Raw genomic sequence first — 19,641 nt, 5'->3', positions numbered from 1 at the left:
CTAAGAATACTAATGCAGTAAATAGGAATTTCCCATTTCTTCAAGTGAAATAGAGTTGTATTTGTCATTCATTTTTTTATGAACTTACAGTTCACTCATTTAAGGGTGTAATTCAGTGGTGTAAAATTCACAGAGTTGTGCAACCATCACAGCAGTCAATTTTAGAACATTTCACCACCTCAAAAAGAAAAATCCTTTAGCTGTCCCCCCAGCCTCTCCCCACCCCACTGCCCCACCAACCTCCCCATCCCCCTCAGTGCTACTAATCTACTTCCTGCTTCTATGGATTTGCCTGTTCTGGACATTTTGTATAAATGGATTCATATATGGTCTTTTATGACTGGCTACTCTCACTTGACATAGTGTTTTCAAGGTTCATCTGTGTTGTAGCATGTATCAGTACTTTATTTCTTTTCAGGACTGAATACTATTCTATTATATGAATATATCACATTTTGTTTATCCATTCATGAGTTGATGGGCATTTGGGTTATTTCCACTCTTTTGGCTATTATGAATGCTATCTTTGAACATCTGTATGCAGTTTTCTGCATGGGCATGTGTTTTTATTTCTCTTGGTTATATATACCTACTGGATCATATGGCAACTCTATGTTTAACCTTTTGAGGAATGGCCAGGCTGTTTTCCATTGTGGCTGCACCATTTCACATTCCCACCAGCAGTGTGAAGGTTACAGTTTCTCCACATCCTTGCCAACCCTTATTAATATCAGTTTTTTTGATTCTAGCCATTCTGGTGGGTGTGAAGTGATATTTCATTGTGATTTTCTTTTCTTTCTTTTTTTAAAATTTTTATTTATTTACTTTTGGCTGCATCGGGTCTTCGTTGCTGCACGCAGGCTTTCTCTAGTTACGCCAAGTGGGGGCTACTCTTCGTTGCGGTGTGCGGACTTCTCTTGTTGCGGTGGCTTCCCTTGTTGTGGAGCATGGGCCCTAGGCACGCGGGCTTCAGTAATTGTGGCTCGCAGGCTCTAGAATGCAGGCTCAGTAGTTGTGGCACACGGGCCTAGCTGCTCAGCGGCATGTGGAGTCTTCCCGGACCAGGGCTCAAACCCGTGTCCCCTGCATTGGCAGGCGGACTGTTAACCACTGCACCACCAGGGAAGTCCTCATTGTGCTTCTCATTTGCATTTACCGAATGGCTAATGATGTTGAGCATCTTTTCTTGTGCTTATTGTTTTGCTTTGCTTAGTCCCCTGATTCTCACGTTGTTTATAAATTGACTTGAGACCCGAGCAAGCCAACTGTTATTACTCAGGTGATTAGAGGGAACCAGGAGGATAAGGGACTACCTTTCCACTCTTATCACTGTGTGCTGGAGGGCGTGGGTATGGATAATTTTATCTAGGAATGCTGACCTGATAAAAATGATAGGGCCCACCTTAAAAAAAAAAACAGAAAACCCTCCAGCTTATTCACATACCATACAATTCACCCATTTAAAGTGTACAACTCAGTGGTTTCTAGAATGTTCAGAGTGGTGCAACAGTCAATTTTAGAACATTTTCCTCACCCCAAAAAGAAGTCCTGTCCCATTAGCAGTCACTTCCCATTTCCCCCAAACTCCTCCCCTCGCCTTCCCTCGCCCAAGGCAACCACTGATCTACTTTCTGTTTCTGTAAAGTGTCCTTTTCTGGCTGGTTCATATAAATGGAATCATACAACATGTAGTCTTTTGTGTCTGTCTTCTTTCTTTCAGCATAGTGCTTTCAAGGTTCATCATGTTGTAGCATGTAACACTTCATTCCTTTTTAAGGCTAAATGATATTCCATCCTATGGTTATACCATAACTTGTTTATCCATTCTTCTGTTGATGGACTTTTGAGTTGTTTCCACCTTTCAACTACTGTGAATACTGCTGCTATGAACCTCACGGGAGGTTTTTGTGCGGTCAAATATATACCCAATTCTTTTGGGTATATATGCCTAGGAGTGGAATTGCTGGGTCATAAGGTAACAACATTGAACATTTTTGAGGAACTGCCAGACTTTCCCAAAGTGGCTGCACCCTTTTAGGCCCACCCTGTTTTGCAGACTTAGAAGAGAGAAATATGTTAGCTTTCTTTTCAGTTTTGCCTCCTGGGGCTGAACTTTATATACAGGTGTGTGTGTGTGTGTGTGTGTGTGTGTGTGTGTGTGTGTGTGTGTGTGTGTACTCGTGTGCACTGTGCTTTTTTGTCTTCCATGTAGCCTAAGGACATGGTAGCTAGAGTTGGCAAAGAATTCTGAACCTAGCTAGACAGGTGCTTTCTTGTCCTTGTTACATGGTTTGAGGCAAAATCCTAGGAGCTTTGGTGTCTGTAAAACATCGATTCTTCTGATGGGGTAGAGTGATTAGAATGATATAGAGAATGAATTATTTCTTATTTATTTATAGCTTTTTAGGATTTCTTTTTAATTTAATGTACTGCTTGTTGAAATCTTGACCCTGGTATTTACACTGTTGCTTTGTTTGTTTGAAGATTTAGACTTATATTCCACAATAGGGTAATTGTTTTTTTGGTTTTTTTAAAAAATTATTTTATTATATTTTATTTTTGGGTGTGTTGGGTTTTCATTGCTGCACGCGGGCTTTCTCTAGTTGCAGCGGGGGGGGGGCTACTCTTCCTTGTGGTGCATGGGCTTCTCATTGCAGTGGCTTCCCTTGTTACGGAGCATGGGCTTCAGTAGTTGTGGTGCACAGGCTTAGTTGCTCCGCGGCATGTGGGGTCTTCCCGGACCAGGGCTTGAACCCTTGTCCCCTGCATTGGCAGGCGGATTCTCAGCCACTGTGCCACCAGGGAAGTCCCCATGGGCCCCAGTTTTCTGATCTGTAAAATGAGGGGACTGTGCAAAATGATCTCACATGTTTCTTCTAACTCAAATCCTGTGTTAGATAAGTGTAAGTGAGTTGTGAATTCAATTCACAAGTTCCTGTTTGTACCTAGACTGTTGTTGAATCACAGTCTTGAGATTTTGTTTGCTTGGTTGGTTGGTTGGTTTTTTTTGCGGTACGCGGGCCTCTCACTGCTGTGGCCTCTCCCGTTGCGGAGCACAAGCTCCGGACGCGCAGGCTCAGTGGCCACGGCTCACGGGCCCAGCTGCTCCGCGGCATGCGGGATCCTCCCGGACCGGGGCACGAACCCGTGTCCCTTGCATCGGCAGGCGGACCCCCAACCACTGCACCACCAGGGAAGCCCGAATCACAGTCTTGAGTTAATAACAGTCTTATTTTAATAAAGGTCTTGTCTTCCCCTCTTCTTTCCTGTGATAAGGCTTTCATCCTCTTGAAATAGATCTTTGTTTACTTTTCACCACTTTTCACTGAATTTAGATATCTTAAAAAAACAAAGACCCTAGAGATTTGGGGATTTTTCAACTTGATGAAATTAACACATTTTGTATAAATATGTGCATTGGGGATCTGGATACACATGTGTCCTTCAGATTTTCAAAAAGGAGAAAGAGAATTTTGTAAATCTTGGGTTAAATTCCAAACTAGATTATTAAGAGTTGTTTTTTTTTTAAATGTTGAGCCTTCTTTTAATTTATCTATTTTTATTTTTGGCTGTGTTGGGTTTTTGTTTCTGTGCGAGGGCTTTCTCTAGTTGCGGCAAGCGGGGGCCACTCTTCATCGCGGTGCGCGGGCCTCTCACTGTCGTGGGCTCTCTTGTTGCAGAGCACAGGCTCCAGACACGCAGGCTTGTGGTTGTGGCTCACGGGCCAGTTGCTCCGCGGCATGTGGGATCTTCCCAGACCAGGGCTTGAACCCGTGTCCCCTGCGTCGGCAGGCATATTCTCAACCACTGCACCACCAGGGAAGCCCAAGAGTTGTTTTATAAACACTCAGAAAAAAGAAGTGGTGAGCACTGGAACCAGTATTGGTTCACTAAAGTCAAACGAATCATGTCAGACTGCCAAATTGCCTTGATGGACAGGGTTACTGGACTGGTAGACCAAGGAAATAGGGTAAATGTGGTATATCTAGATTTTAGCAATGCATTGGCAGGGCTTCTTTGGTCTACTCTTGGATAAGATGGCAAGGTGATAATAGTGATAATACATTTAAGTGGATTTGTCTGCAACTGGTTGGGTGATCCGTCCCAGAGGAAAATGATGAAGGAGTCAAGAGCAGTGAGGAGGGGAATTTCTAGTGCACGTGTGTCCTGGCTTCATCCTTGGGCCTGTCTTTTTCAGTCTGCCTCCCCATCCCCCTCAAATTATTTTATATTATAATATATATAATTTTAAAATATATAATTTTTAAAATTATATTTTTCCTGGATATATAAATATTACATTCAGATTTGTAGAAAATTGGAACATAACAAAATACAAAGTAAAAAAAGTTCAAATCACCTGTAAAACTACCTCCAGAAATAACCTCGTGTTTGTGTATATTTCCCTCCAAACTTTTATATATCATATAGTATGTATGTATCTCTTTCAAGACTCGGATCATTGTATTTAAGCAGTCTTATATCCATTCTTTTAACTTGGCATCATGCATATTTTATTAAAATGGTTTTTAATAATTAAACAATATTCCATCATGTGTGTGCCATAATTCATGTAATCATTCCCTTATTGGAGGACTTGTAGGTTGTTTGCAATTTTTTGATCTTATAAATAACACTTTGATGGATATCCTTGTATGAGGCTTTTTGTGAATCTGTGATTGTGCCTTCAGAATGAATTCTTCGGAGTGGAATTATTGGGCCAAAGGATATGAACATGTTTAAGACTTTTGATATATTTGATATATTTTGGTATATTTCTCCACCTCCACCAACCTTGCTAACATGGAGTATTATTTTTTAAAAAGCTCTGCAAATTGGATAGGTAAAAATGTTACTTAATTCATATCTTAATTTGTATTTCTTTTTCATAATAGAATTGAACATTTGTGTGTGTGTTTGTTTGTTCATCATTTTCTTTTTTTGTGTGTGGATTGCCTGTTCATACCCTTTCCCCATTTCCCTGTTGACGTATGTTCATTAGTTCTTACTGATACGTAAAAGCTTTAAAGTAGTTAGAATATTAGTTCTTTGTCATATATATTGCAGCGGTTTTCCCCATTTTGCTTTATTATTTTATTTTATTTTGATGTACAGATGTTTTGTTTTTATGTAGTCAAGTCTATCAGTGTTTTCTTTTGTGTATTTCACCTCTGCCCCTAGGTTTGGAAGGGCCTTTCCTACCCTGAGATAAAATAAATGTCTGCCTTTGTTTTATTGTAGTTATTTAATGTTTTTCTTTTTGCATTTAAAACTTTAACCTGCCTGGACTTTATTTATGAGGTAAGATAGGACACTACCTTATTTTTGCTCCAAATATTTAAGGAATACCTTGGTACCATTTATTAGATAATCCATCATTTTCGTGCTGTTTTGAAGTGCCACCTTTATTACACACGCACACACACAACCACACACACATGCTCATAATTTGGATTTGGGGTTTCTTAATTCTGTTCTGTAATATTTTACTCTGGGATTATCAGAGTAAAATATGAAAAATGACCACAGATGTTTTGACAAATAACCAGAAGGGTCTTTCTCTAGGTCGCAGTTTCTGGGTTCCTTCCACAGAAACTTGACCCAAAAGAGATTCAGTTGATACCCCAATAACTATTGTGAGAGAATTCGTGATCCTATTGGAGTGACTACTGTGAAGAACATTTGAATCTAGAGTCTCAATTGACATAGTAAAACATAGAAATCAGGGAATTCCCTGGTGGTCCAGTGGTTACGCTTCTGTGCTTCCACTGCAGGGGGCCCAGGTTCGATCCCTGGTGGGGGGAAAGCCGCCGGCTGCGGCCAAAAAAAATAAAAAACAAAGCAAAACAAAACATAGAAATCAGTTATATTATCTCAAGTTAGCAAGCTTAGTCATAAAATGTTGTGTGTTTCAGTCACTGTGTTGCAGCATTTCTGTTAAGTGGAAAAGATTGTTGTGAACAAGAGTACCTGCTACCTTCAGGGCAAGGTATTCATTCTCATGTTTTCTAGATGAGGTGTTTTGTCTTGGGGTGGTTCTTACATAGACTTTGACTTATGGGTTAAAGGAGCTAAAGGCTTTGTTAATCTTGCATTTGAATATACCATATGAAATTCTTTTGAATTAGAGAAAAGGCCCTATTTGAAGCTTTTACCCTGATCTGTTGGGTGATCTAGAACAGGGTGAGGAGAACCAATGGCCAGGTCCTATGAAAAACTTTTTCTTAGCTTGATGCGAGATCAAAGCATTTTTCATTCTACTCGTTTCAGACCAGGTGGCTGAATGTCATGGCACATTTATATAGTATAGCACTTTTGCTCAGTGGCCCTTCCTGCATAATCACTAAGCTCTTTAGGGGACAGAAACATCCAGTCAGTAGGGATAATCTGGATTTTTTTTATGGCATGCTGATATGGCTTGTCTTGTTTTCTGTTTTATTCCCAGTATCAGGACCCTGGTAATGTGTGTGTATGGGTGAGGAAGCACATTGTGACAGTGCAGGGACCAGAATACAATGACACTGAAGTTTCTGTTCTGGGTTAGTCATAGTTCCGAGCCCATTGTTCTAAAAGTAGAGCTGCAATTATTTTTCTTCAAGCAGCATTTGCCCATATGGAGGTCTGTTTGCAACTTTTCTGCCCTCTCATATAGCCTTAAATTCTTTTTATTGCAATTTATACTCCTTAAATTGGTATTTTTTTGACCCAAAGAGTTTAGGATTATTTGCAGATGTGAAGATTTCCTTCTTGTAGATCATATTAAAATTTTTTATTAGACTAGTCCTAGGTTTGATTTCTTATGGCCCTCATTGATTTGGTTCTAAAATCATAATTATGTCAAAATTACAAGGGAACTGAGAAATTGTCTAGTTTTAGAGGTGTCAGATTCTTTTTTTTTGAATATAAAACTTTATTGACCACTGTTCACCAGTATTTACAATAAAGTAAACAATATACAGTTGAATAACATTCTGATTACTACAAAGTTATTGTTTTTCCTGGCTTCTGCTGAACCAGTAACCCCAAATACTGAGAAGATTGAGCCTACATGTAAGGAATGGGTTGGGGTAAAGTTTGAAAAAACATGCAGGTCAAGTTTAGATTAGTAAAGTTGGTTCACTCATTTATTCCTGCAGATCCTAAATTGCCAGCATCTCTAACCATCTGATTAGGTTTCCATTAACAAGTCTGAGACATTCCATGTATCACAGTCTTTCAGTAAATACAGCACAGGGATTTCAACTTCTTATAAAAGAATGGTTTGCCAAAAAGAAGCTTTAAATGTCCATTTAACTAAGTCTTGCTTGGCTAATTAACACATACCAGAATTTTTCTAGTTTTTTCATTTGGGTTGACAGAGATAAAATTTTCCTTTCAGGGGTTTTTACATATAAAACTGCATTTATATGATGGTAGATATGGATGCAGATTCTGGTAGGGCTGCTTTAAAAAATTATCCAATTTAAATTGTTTACAGTAATTTGTCTAATTAATTACAAAATTATTTAATTTGAAAGGTTAAGACTTAAATTTTCAATTTAAGTTGAAGTGATTTCTTATATTGCTCAAAATGATAGAATCCCAGAAACATGGGCTTATCCATGGTTGTGAAAGGCTGTTTTTGTTTTGGTAAATGTGTTTAAACAATAACCAGAAAACCCCCAAACCATTTACATATGTATACACATACAAAAAACCCAGAATGGTCCTTAGGCATATGTGAGTTAAATGCAAATTCTAAATTCTGATTGAGTAATGACTATGGAGATTTTCCCCGCACATTTAGAAAAGCTGTTCTCTAATGCAGAGGAAGTAATATACCGTGGTATCAAACGTTCTTTTCTGCTAAAGGAAGCAACTACAGAAAGCTTTTATTTGTTCAAAGTAACCAGTGCTACAGATGCAAAACAAAAACAAAAACAAAACCCCCCAAAACCCAACAACTTCCCCAGTACTACTTCAAAACGAACATATCAAACTTGATTTTCATTAGAATGTAGTTATTTCTTCACACTAATAAATCAAAAAAATCAAGACCCAGATTTTTGATTAAAAAAATATATAAAAAGCAATGCAGACAATTATTGAGCTTCATCTTCTGGACAAGAATGCCAAGTTAGTCTCTCTTCATAAAAAACAATTACAAATAAAAACCACAGGGCCTCCCTGGTGGCGCAGTGGTTGAGAGTCCGCCTGCCGATGCAGGGGACACGGGTTTGTGCCCTGGTCCGGGAAGATCCCACATGCCACGGAGCGGCTGGGCCCGTGAGCCACGGCCGCTGAGCCTGTGCGTCCAGAGCCTGTGCTCTGCAACGGGAGAGGCCACAACAGTGAGAGGCCCGTGTACCACAAAACACACACACACACACACACACACACACACACACACACACACACAAGCAATTACAATTTGAGGACACTTCATATTTGCCTCTTTTGCCAGCACCAAGTCCGCCTCATCTGAATGTTTCCATTTCCTGAGAAACATGAATTCTCCACTGCTGTCTGTGGCACCAATTATTCGCTCTGGGTTGAGACCTCTGGCAAAAACCTCTTGGTTTATCAGCAGCATCTCTTTTCTTCTTTGATTTGCTATCATCAGATTCACTGTCAGATAAAGATTTTCTTTTTGTTCCATTTTTTTCTTTACCAGCTTTTTGAGAATTAAGAAATGCTTCAATTAGCTCTGGACAATCTAAATTTCCTTCGGGTTCCCAAGTATTGTCTGCATCTGTAAATCCTTTCCGCTTCAGGAAATATTCCACCTTCCCATTCACTACACGTCGGTCCGGTACTTTTTCTACCACAAATTCTTCAGGTTCTGCCTCTTCGACTTTTTTACTCTCTCCATTCTGTTTCTTTCCCATTTTTTGCAATGTAGTTTTATTGGAGGCCATTTTTTACTGCAGACTTGAAGAGCTATTATTCACCGCCTCCGAGCTGCTCCGGTCCGGGTCTGCGGCTTCCGTTAGAGGTGTCAGATTCTTTAAATAGTAGGCCCCATAATTAGAAACTAACCCAAGTAATAGGCTTCATATTATTTTATAGAGACAAGTTTGTGATTCCAAGAAATGTTGTGCTGTTTGACGATTCATGTACTTATCACCACACTGACAGGTATCTTCTTGATGGGCTTATTTTTTTTTTTTTTGGCTCCATCCATTTCTTTTGAAAACATGAGCTATGTTGTTGGGACAGATGCTTGTAATTCATACAAATCCTGAGGGTTTGCACTCCAAAGGCAACTGTAGAAACCAAAAACACAATTCATACTCATCAAAATCTGTGACTCTCACGAGTTCTGTACATTTGCACAACGGGTGATTCCTCTGAGCTCAGGGCAGCTCAGCAATGGCAAATGAGGGCTGTATGAGTTTGAGATTGGAACACCTTCACTTCCATAGGAACAAACGAGCCTTTGGGCAGCTATTGCCTTGTTTTGTGTTGATAGCCAACCAAGACACATGCTGTTCTTCAGCCCTGTCTTCCCTACTCAGTATTTGTGTGGGGACTCAAGGTCAGGAAGTTACATTTCTCCTTTGCATTCTATTTGTATTCCCGTCTTTCCATTGTTCCTACCTGTCACAATCTGTGTGTCTGAAGTCTGTCATCCAGTTGTCTCCCCAGCTTCATTGTCACTTCCAAATTTGGTAGGCATGGTTTTTATTTTATTTTGGAGCATTTACCTTTTATATCTTCATTCAAACCATAGGTAGTCAGTGCTTCATGCAGAGTAAGTACCCTTTTTTGCTTCCCATTGTCTCCTGTCTCTACAACATTTTCCTACCCATAATCAAATAGAACCACATAAGTCTTCTATGGGTTGAGAAACTGAGCCCCTTTCTGCTTTTCCAAATTACTGACAGATGTCATTTTTTATCCTGAGAAGACAGTTTTTCTGTCATTAGGAACGTAGATGCATTTGAGATCAAAGTCTTATAGGGGAGATGGATTTGGAGGCTTGGTTATGTGTCCATTTCATATTAGTGAATATTGTAGTTTCAGTCCTCTTTGATGCTTTATTAGGCTATTAAGTAGGTCTTGAAACCTCTGATATGTTAGTGTTTTGCAGAAGTGGTTTGTGGTTTTGTTGTTCAGTTTTTACCATTTTGGGGTCAGTGGAAGGAGAAAGTTTTGTATTCTTTTTTCTTACATTAGTTCCTGAGGAGTCAGAATTTGAGAATTACAGTGTCTAGGTTTGTCCTGTTGGATCTTTATAGTGAGTTAGCACGTTCAGTAAAGATCGTTGACTCAACAAGGGTGCAGATTGCCACGCTAAACTTTGAGAAGGAAACAAAAACCACATCAAGGAGCTTACAGTTTTGTAAAGAAAATGACATCACCACAAGTTCTGGGCACTAGATTTTAAAAAGGGAGAGGTAGTGGAGGGCCTGGAAACCACGTTAGATGAAGAATGGTTAAGGAAGTAACAATATTTAGCCTGGAGAATAGAGAACTTACTTGGAGTACATGATGGCCAGTTTCTATTATGGCTGATATTATCCCACCTTTTCCTGGTCTTTCAGGAAGAAATTCAGAAGCTGCCTTTGATCCTTTCTCACCCTACATCCAGTCAGATGTCAGATTTTCTCTCCTCTAGCTCCAGCATATTTCCTGATTCTTGCCTCTTCTTTCTGTCCTCAGTTGCCCCCACACTATGTCAAGCCTTTGAAGTCATTGTCTATACTAGTAGAACAGGTCTCTGTTATCTTTGTCGCTGTTTTCCCTTCTGTATTATGTTCTCAGAATAATCTTCCCCAAAACCGAGTTCTAATTGTATCACTTTCCTATTTAAACACTTAACAGTGGTTCCCAAAGCCTAGTAAGAAAAGTCCTATCTCAAACTCTTATAATCTGGCCCCCTAACCTTCCATCACTTCTCCTTCCCCTGTTCACACTCTACCTTCTCTTCAGTCTTATTCAGTAGTCTTGGAACCTGCTCCAGGCTTTCCCAGCTCTTTGATTTTCTTTAAACTGTTCCTTCATACAGTTATGCAGAAGAGAATCCATCATGTTTTATACTGTTTTAGACACCAAAGTAGGACCAGCTAGCAAAAGAGATGGCCCTCAATCCAAGAATTTTCTCTTGAATAGTGTTGTCTAATAATTAAGGAATACAGAGCTTCCCAACATTGGATATATTTGAGCAGAGGCTAGGGGGCTAGCTGGTTTGGATGCTGTAAAGCAGGCCCCCCTAGGGGCTGTAGGGCCTAGACAAAAAGAGAAAGCATGGTCCTCTGCTGTCAAGAAACTTAAATCTACATGTGAGGCACCACACTTATTCTCCCCACAATAGCCATAGTGATACACATACAAGCATGTTCATGTCATTCCTTTACTTAAAATCTTTCAGTGACTTCTTTCTGTTACTCTTAGGATGAAAGCAGAAATCTTTACTGTAGTCCACAAGGTCATGTATAATCTGACCTCTGTCTACCTTACAAGTCTGATCTCCTGCCAGTATTCCCTTACTTCCCTGTGATCCAGATATTTTGTACCCTCACATATGCTGTTCCTTCTGTCTGGAATGCTTTCTTTACCCCTTTTCCACGGGCTAACTCTTCATCCTTAAAGTCTCAGCTTAAATGTCGCATCCTCATGGAAACCTTTGTTAACCTCCCATCCCCCACTCAGTAGATTGGGTCACCCTGTTCGTCTTGTAGCATTTTCTTCATAGCAGTTGTCACAATCGTAATTAAAATTGTAATTAAATAGTTGTTTTTTTCATTATTGTAATTTCTAGGAACTGTTTGATTACCATTATATCCCCATCAGCTCTCATAATGCCTGGCACACTGTAGACATTTAGTTAATATTTGAATAAATAAATGAATGAATAAAACTTCTGCGTGGTGAAGGACATAAAGGATGTTCAGTGTCAGGCAGGGAGGAAAATTTCAGGACAAGGGAATAATAGGTAGGAATGAACAAATTGTGTTCAAGAGTTCCAGGCAGGTTAGATCAAAAGGGGATCTGTCTAATAAAACATGGAATAGATCGGCTGAGAGTGACAAGATGATGGTTTTAGCAGTCTTTGAAATTTTAGTTGAGATATTAAAGTTCTGTAGTTGCTGTTGAGTTATTAAAAATACCTGGACAGAGGGCTACAAGTTGGCGTTTTAGGAAGGCTTTTCAAATAAGAATCTTAAGCTGGATTGGAGTTTGGAGAGCCTGGGGGCAGACCACCAGCTAGAGCAACACAGCAGTGGTCCAGAGAGGAGATAACACAGTGTGACCTAAATCCAGGCAAGAGATAAAAATAATCATGAGAAAAGGAAAAGGCAATGACAATGGAAGTTAGAAAGAAAGATGGATTGAGGAAGCAGTTAGGAAGAACATCAGCAAAACACTGAGGAAACTCTGGTTGTGCACAGGAGGAAGGGAAGGGGGCTGTCATTTACTGTACCAGGGAGGTTTGGCATGAAATTACTAAGTAGGAGGAGGCAGAGTGGTCAAGTCTAGAGGTAGATATTTCTAGAGGTAGATAAAGTATCATATAGGTGGTAGGACAAGCCCTTTGAATCAGCAGCTCCACACACAGGAGGACCTTTTCTGTGATTATGCAGAGAACATTTGAGGTTCCTCTTTGTCTATTCCAGAATGCAGTCTTGGCTTTACTTTTTCATAACCAAAAGGCTTATTAGAGTTTTTTCCCCCAAACAAAAAGATCAATCTGTCCTTAAAGGTAAATTCTGCCTCTACTTCTTCAGGAACAGAAGAGCTGCTGGAAGCTTTAGACTAGCAGTTTATCCTCACTTCCAGTCATGAAGGTTTCAGAATATTGGGGTTCATTTTGGTAGTGCCAATCAAATTTTTTCATGTGCATGTAATTTGACCCTGCATTTTCACTTCTAGGAATCTATGCTATCGAAATGCTCATACAAATATACAGAGCAGCATTGACTGTAATATAAAAAATTATAAACAATTTAAATGTATGTCTGTTGGGATATGACTGAATAAATTATGGTCTGTCCATAATATGCAATACTGTGCAGCTATTATAAAGGACGAGGTAGATCACTGTGTACTGACATGAATAGGTTTCCATTATATATCAGAATGAAAAAAGCATGTGAATCTATGTGAGTTGTGAGTGTATGTATATAAACGATATATACATGGTAGTAAGTCTGGAAGGATACATACTAAAAATCCTAACTGGTTACTTCTGGGTAGTGCGATGGGGAAATGATACAGGAATGTCCAAAGAAAAAAGTTAAAGATTTTAAAAAATCCTGTGCTACTTTTATAATTTAAAAAAGTGTAAACTCATTAGATTTCTTTGCAGGCACATTGGACAGAGGTTTCTTTTTTTTCTTTTTTTCTTTTTTTGCGGTATGTGGGCCTCTCACTGTTGTGGCGTCTCCCGTTGCGGAGCACAGACTCCGGACGCGCAGGCTCAGCGGCCATGGCTCACGGGCCCAGCCGCTCTGCGGCATGTGGGATCCTCCCGGACTGGGGCACGAACCCGTGTCCCCTGCATCGGCAGGCGGACTCTCAACCACTGCGCCACCACGGAAGCCCTCTTTTTTCTTTTTAAACATCTTTATTGGAGTATAATTGCTTTACAATGGTGTGTTAGTTTCTGTTTTGTAACAAAGTGAATCAGTTATACATATACATATGTTCCTATATCTCTTCCCTCTTGCGTCTCCCTCCCTCCTACCCTCCCTATCCCACCCCTCTAGGTGGTCACAAAGCACCGAGCTGATCTCCCTGTGCTATGCGGCTGCTTCCCACTAGCTATCTATTTTACGTTTGGTAGTGTATATATTGGACAGAGGCTTCTTTAGCACTTTCCTTTCCCGTGGAATTTGCAGTTGTATTGCCAATTTTTTTTTTTTTTTTTTGGAGAGCTTTCCAACCCTCTTGTCCTAACTTCCTTTTGAGACAGGCTGCAGGATACTTACCTTATCTTTTCCCTGAACTAACAAAACAAAACAAAACTCAATTCTGTAATCAAGACCAGCAGCTTCAAATTTTATTTGGCATCGGAATTACCTTGATGCTTGTTAAAAATACAGATTGCTTGGCCCACTCAGTAGGTTCTGAGTCAGTGTATCAGGGGGTAGGGTCCCAAATCCTGATCTTTCAGAGGCACCCCAGATGGTCAGTGAGAAATCCTGTTTTGGGGAATGATGTCTGATTGTCCCCTACCCCACTCCCTTTTCTCTCTGTGATTAGTAAAGAGAATGAGGGAGCAGTGACTGACTCACTGTGGATATCTTTGTGGATCACAAATGGTTGGGTTCATATGAATGGGAAAAAAATGAATATAACACAGTTCAGTAGACTTGAGATTTTAGTAATAAGTGTTGTTTCTTTAAAATAACCTGTTAGAAGTAGGCCTTTTGGATTAAAGAGGCTGGTCTGGTGGGCTTCTTAGGCAAAGACTTAGGCCTAGGAGATGCCTTTCAGCAACGGCTTTGTTATGAGTGGAAGGGGAAAAGAGGGACCTTGGCAAATTGTAAGGTCTTAGAATTCAGATGCTTTTTAGGTGAAGCTTTTGTCCTTGGAAAATGAGGCCTCTAATATTAAGATGAGGTACTATCTAAAGACTATTCTAAACAGCTTTTTGTTAGAATTATTTTTTTCTTTGTTATAAACAAAGTTTGTTAATCAGATGCCCACTGTGGGTTATTAACATCTCAAAAAGGTGTTTAAAAAACATATACTCCAATTGCTCCCAACAATTAACCTTGGGAACAAAAGCAAATGGGAATACTTCTTAACTACTTTTCCAAGCCCTCAGTGAAGCTGGCAGCCATGAGTTAAATAAACCATTAGTTTTATTAGTTTGAGAACAGAAGCATCGACTTGGGCAGAGTTTTTTAATCTGCTCCTCGTTTACCCAACAATCATTTATTCGGAGCCTACTTTGTGCCTACTGGACATTAGATAACTCTACAAATAAAAGGCAGAGACCGATGAGCAGCTAGAACTCTAAGGGGATCATCTGAATGGGGAAAAAGTGAATAAAACACTATTTAATAGGCTTGAAAGCTTAGTAGCACATAGAAAACAGAAAGTGGCTTCCTTAAAGCAATAGCCTTGTTCTCTTTCTATAGTCTATTTTAAGTGGGCTCTCTGGCCCAGCGTTATCAACCTTGGATTAGGAGCTTTGAGGAAATGGTGGTTTGGCGGTTGTTTTTAAAGGGTTATTTAAGAAATGTAGTTACTAAGCAACTGCCATGACCGGCTGCTAAGTTGGAGTTCAGTGGGCAAGCCAATTCCAAAGAAGAGAATATATAAACAAGTTGGGAGAGGGGGAATATGGCTTAAGGATAGATTGGGTGGTGGGGTTTTTTTTTCTTTTTTTTTTTTCTGTGTTCAACGCATATTTCTGCCTTTTACTTATCTTGCTCAAGAAGGGGTTGCTTGGTCAGAAATCTCTTTGTCTCACCCAGTCTCCTTTTAGCCGGTGAGTGGGGAGGAGGGCCAGAAAGGAGCCAACTGGAGAGGGCTGGGCTGGAGGGCTGAGCCTTGGGGCGGGACCCGCGCCTGGGCGGCTCTAGAGGTAGATAGCCCTGCTACTGCGCGCTTGGGCCATCCAGGGCTGCCATGACAGATCGGTCACCACCTTCTACCTTTAGATTGGGAAGCCTCATTGATATTGATGTGTTGCCTTCTAACCCTCAGAATAGGGACATTGTCTAGCTGCTGTCTCTCTTTTTTTCTTTCCCCAACATTTAATGGGTGAGTCAGTGACTTAACTGCTTCCTGCAGGATTTCAGGGACAGGAGTAAGTAATGAGGACAAATCACCATAACACCAGTGCGTGCTGAATGAAAGAGCACATGAGTTTAACCAGTTGGCTTCATTGGTACCAGAGTGAACAAAAAGAAACTTTGTTGAGAAGAGGATATTTGTATGAGTTAGAACCCTATTCCCTCCTGTTTAGGCTTTTTACTGTTTCCCTTTATACCCAGCTGAAGGTCAGGTTGCTTTGCTGAGGGAAGGGGAGTGTCAGGTGTTAGAACAGGTGTTTTGTTTTCTGCCTGTAGAGTCTTACAGCCTAGATGGGGATGCTTCTTGCCAGCCCTCTGTGGTGCATGAAAATGCTTTTGTGGAATTCTTTTTTCCTGGAAATGTGTTTGTTTTTTAAAGCAGTTCCCCAACCTTCAACCCCCAGTATAAATTGTGACTTCCTTTAAAATCAGCTTGTCATAATGAAGTATGCCTGTTTTCTACCGTTTTCACAGTCTGTGCCTTAGATATATCCCATTTTATGTGGCAATTATAGACTGGCAATTATAGACCTGAAAAATGTGCGGGGTGTGTGTGTGTGTGTTTGTGGTAAATGTGAACATCATATATAAAATGTGCTAGGAGAGTGTCACAGCAAAGTAGCCCTGTAAAAAGCCTTTTATAATAATTGTATGGATAGAGTTAATTTTCCTATGTCAGGTTTTCTTACATTGGGTGTAAACCTGTAGTCACCTTTTCAGAATGATGAGACTTTTTCAGACCGTTGTAATGGTGTCAATGGGCTACAAAGTTGGGCATGGACTTATGACCCCCCTGGCTAGATGGTTTTGGAGGAGAAAGATGTCAGCAGACTTCTGGGTTTGGGAGAATTTCTATTGTAATGTTCAATTGTTACTGAAGCCAAAGACCCTGTTTGTTAAAAGGGAAATAATTCAGGAGAGCTTTGTGATCTTCTCTTCTGATTGTGAGGTTTGTTTTTACCTTTGTACTGCATTCCAATGTCCCCCCTCAAAAAAACAAGTCATCTAGAAACAGATCATCTTTGCCTAACAGTGATATAATGGCCTCAGGTCCTTCGCTGCCCCACCACCCTGCATCTCAGGGCCATCTGTTCTCTGCAATCCACTTTTCGGGAAAGTCTCTTTTCCCATCTGCTCTCCTTGGGCCTTAGTGCCTGCTCTAAAGATTAATGAAGGCTGCACTGGAACCTCTTTCCAGTTGTTATTTTTTTTAAGGATCAGTGAGTTTTTCCATTCGATATGTCCAAATGTTACTCCTTTTTCAGGTGTATTCTTTCATTCTACTAGTCTGGGGGTGGAGAGAAATCTTTCTGTGCATTGAGGAGGTACTTTGCTTATCAAAGCAAAGATTGACTGGGCTGGCTCTGGCTGCTTTGAAGCCAAGGGTCCTCCTGGCTCTTTGGCCGCTGGCACACAGGCTTGGTGCAACTCCTTGGGTTCATTCTTTTCTTGTCCTTTCCCTTGTCTCTCTGACAGAATACAGTCGCTTTGAATCGAAGATACATGACTTGCGAGAACAAATGATGAACAGCAGTATGAGCTCTGGGTCTGGGTCCCTGCGAACGAGTGAGAAGAGGTCCTTGTACGTCAGGTAAGTCTCACCTCTGAGCACCAGGCCTTGTGCTGCACAAGGGGAGTTCCGTGCCAACCCAGCCCTTCTTGTTTAACTAGTGGGGTAGGGAGTGTGTACTCCCAGTACTAAAACAACACTTTGCACTGTATGCTCAGGTTGTGTGCTTTATGGTCAGTATCTCCTCCCTTTTGTGAGCTGGCTTCTTCCTTTTTGCTCCTGAATGACTCAGTATGGGAAATTTTCAGTTTGCTCTAATTGTAAAAGACTGTTGGGTGATTGTTGCTATTCAGCATTCAGAGAGCACTCAAATGTTCAAAGTACTTTGCTTGCAATCTGTGATTTGAGGGGAAACTTGGCATTCCCCCCTTCTACATATGCATAATAGACATCAGAATTTGTATCCGAGCATATCAGCTATCACTGTGTTCTGGTACAGAAACCAAAGAACTGACAGGTTGCTGCTTTCTGGGTTTTTTTTTTTTTAATTGTGTTCCCTCACTCCCTGTGCACTGGTCTGCTGTATCTGAATCATGGGACATGGGATGGGATGGTGTATCTTCCACAGGAAGGGTGGGTGGAATGGATATATAGCATTGAGTGTATTGCTGCTGAAAGCTGTTCTGAGATACTGTCCAAGGCTGAGCTTTTGACCCTTGAGTCACATTATAATACTTTGTCAGGTCAAAGTACAAACCTCTTAGAGAGTTGGATTGCTAAATGAACACTATGGACTCCTCCTAGAATTAGGGATAGTTTCCTTCTTCCTGCTTGGGCTTCTTGGCAAAACTCCAACAGTCTGGGGCAAGCATATTGTACCTCTCCAAGGGTAAAATCCTCGGAGAAAGAGGTGGTAGGATTACTCCTCTGAGCCGTGTGTGTGTGTGTGTGTGTGTGTGTGTGTGTGTGTGTGTGTGTGTGTGTGTGTGTGTGTGTGTTTAATGCTTGTATCAGACTCTTGGGTTAAACTTTTTCTAGTGGCCTCTGATACCAGCTGGAAGGTGGGGAGGGGAGGCTACAGTTGCTAGTTGCCTGGCAACGTGACATCTACTCTGTCCTTGGGGTTTGAGATGACTTAGCCAACCGATATAAATGCTAATTGCAGTTTTTCTCTCAGGTGCTTGATTTTCTTTTTCCTCAGTTGCTAGTTCCTGACCCTCCTGCAGGGAGAAGAGCCAAGGGAGCCCAGATTTGAGCCTCAAGCCCACTAGAACCCTTCATGGTTCTTTTCTAAAATGAACCCTCAGCTCTACTCCCTCTGTGTTGAGAGCAGCTTTCTTCACATTTGTTGTGAAGAGAGGAGAGCAGGAGGAAGGCTGGACTAGTCACTGGTGATCTTTTCAGTCTCCTGTTTTCTGTCCCTAAGCCCTTGCTCTGGATCTGCAGCCTAGACACTGGGGTGCCAATGGGGGGACTCAGAAATATGCTGTCGCCTCCCGCAAAAGGGTAATAGTTATGTGACTCGGTCAGGATTGTTCCATTCCCGTGCTTCCAGCCCCCGCAGATGTGGCACTCCAGTGTGTGTGGGAAGCTGATCTTTAGGCAAGACAGTTTCTTTGGAGAGCTTTATTTCTAAATTTCCCCTCTCTGCCTATCCTGTGCTAGAGCTCTCCCTGCCTGGGCAGGGGGAGTGGGGCATCAGCTCTCAACCTGGAAGACCTGGAACACCCTTCTCTGGTCCTGGCAAGGGACGCATTCCATCTGACTCTGGGGAGGAGGGTGGAGACTGCACTCTGTTTCTAGTGAATCAGTTTATACAGTTTATATCATCTGCCCTTAACCTTATGTAGATAATATCTGTATCCTCAGAGGAAAGTAAATATGGTTTAGAATAGTGAACATTTTTAATCACTAGAGTTCATCAAGGGAAGTAATATTTTATGGCTAGATTAGCGAGCTGAGGTATTTCGCTAAGCTAACCCTCTACCAAAGCCTGAAGCCTGGCTCGCTCTATTGCTTTTTGTGCCTGTTTTTGGCCTTTTTTTACTCTACAGTAGCTTCCTTTTGTTCAGCATTTAAGTATATTCAAGGTTCTTCCATTCTTAATAAGGAAAGAAAAGAAATTCCCTTGATTACCAATAGTCCCTTAAACTATTGTCTTGTTTCTCTTCTTCTCACCACATTTGCCACATTATGTGCCAGGAAACACTGGCTCCTCAAGATGTTAAGTATTGTGTGAAAAATCAGTGGTTCAGTAAGTTGGGCAAATGCAGGATTAAACAGAGGAAAATAGGGTTCTTTACTGTGATCAATCTCTAGGAGGGACTGTACTAGGCAGTGTTTCCCCCCAAAGATAGGAGCATGGGAGCCTTATTTGGAGAAACTGGTCTTAGCATCCAG

The 19,641-nt window shown here is 40.9% G+C and overlaps 1 protein-coding gene and 1 pseudogene across 10 annotated transcripts in view; one reads left to right on the top strand and one right to left on the bottom strand.

Annotated features, from left to right (window-relative positions):
- The window catches only part of DLG3 (discs large MAGUK scaffold protein 3), a 64,452-nt gene that overhangs the window by 21,977 nt on the left and 22,834 nt on the right, over positions 1–19,641 (top strand). For all 10 annotated transcript variants that reach the window (XM_067724362.1, XM_067724364.1, XM_067724363.1 and 7 more), the window contains one exon: positions 17,208–17,322. In XM_067724362.1, the coding sequence (XP_067580463.1) occupies positions 17,208–17,322 (115 nt within the window). The remainder of the gene's footprint in view (positions 1–17,207; positions 17,323–19,641) is intronic.
- On the bottom strand, positions 6,139–8,946 carry LOC137217262 (chromobox protein homolog 3 pseudogene; annotated as a pseudogene).

This window comes from Pseudorca crassidens, chromosome X (genome assembly GCF_039906515.1).
Source record: "Pseudorca crassidens isolate mPseCra1 chromosome X, mPseCra1.hap1, whole genome shotgun sequence".
NCBI lineage: Eukaryota > Metazoa > Chordata > Mammalia > Artiodactyla > Delphinidae > Pseudorca > Pseudorca crassidens.
Note: the sequence above shows the minus strand (reverse complement) of the source record. Positions and strands in the feature narration are given on the sequence as shown.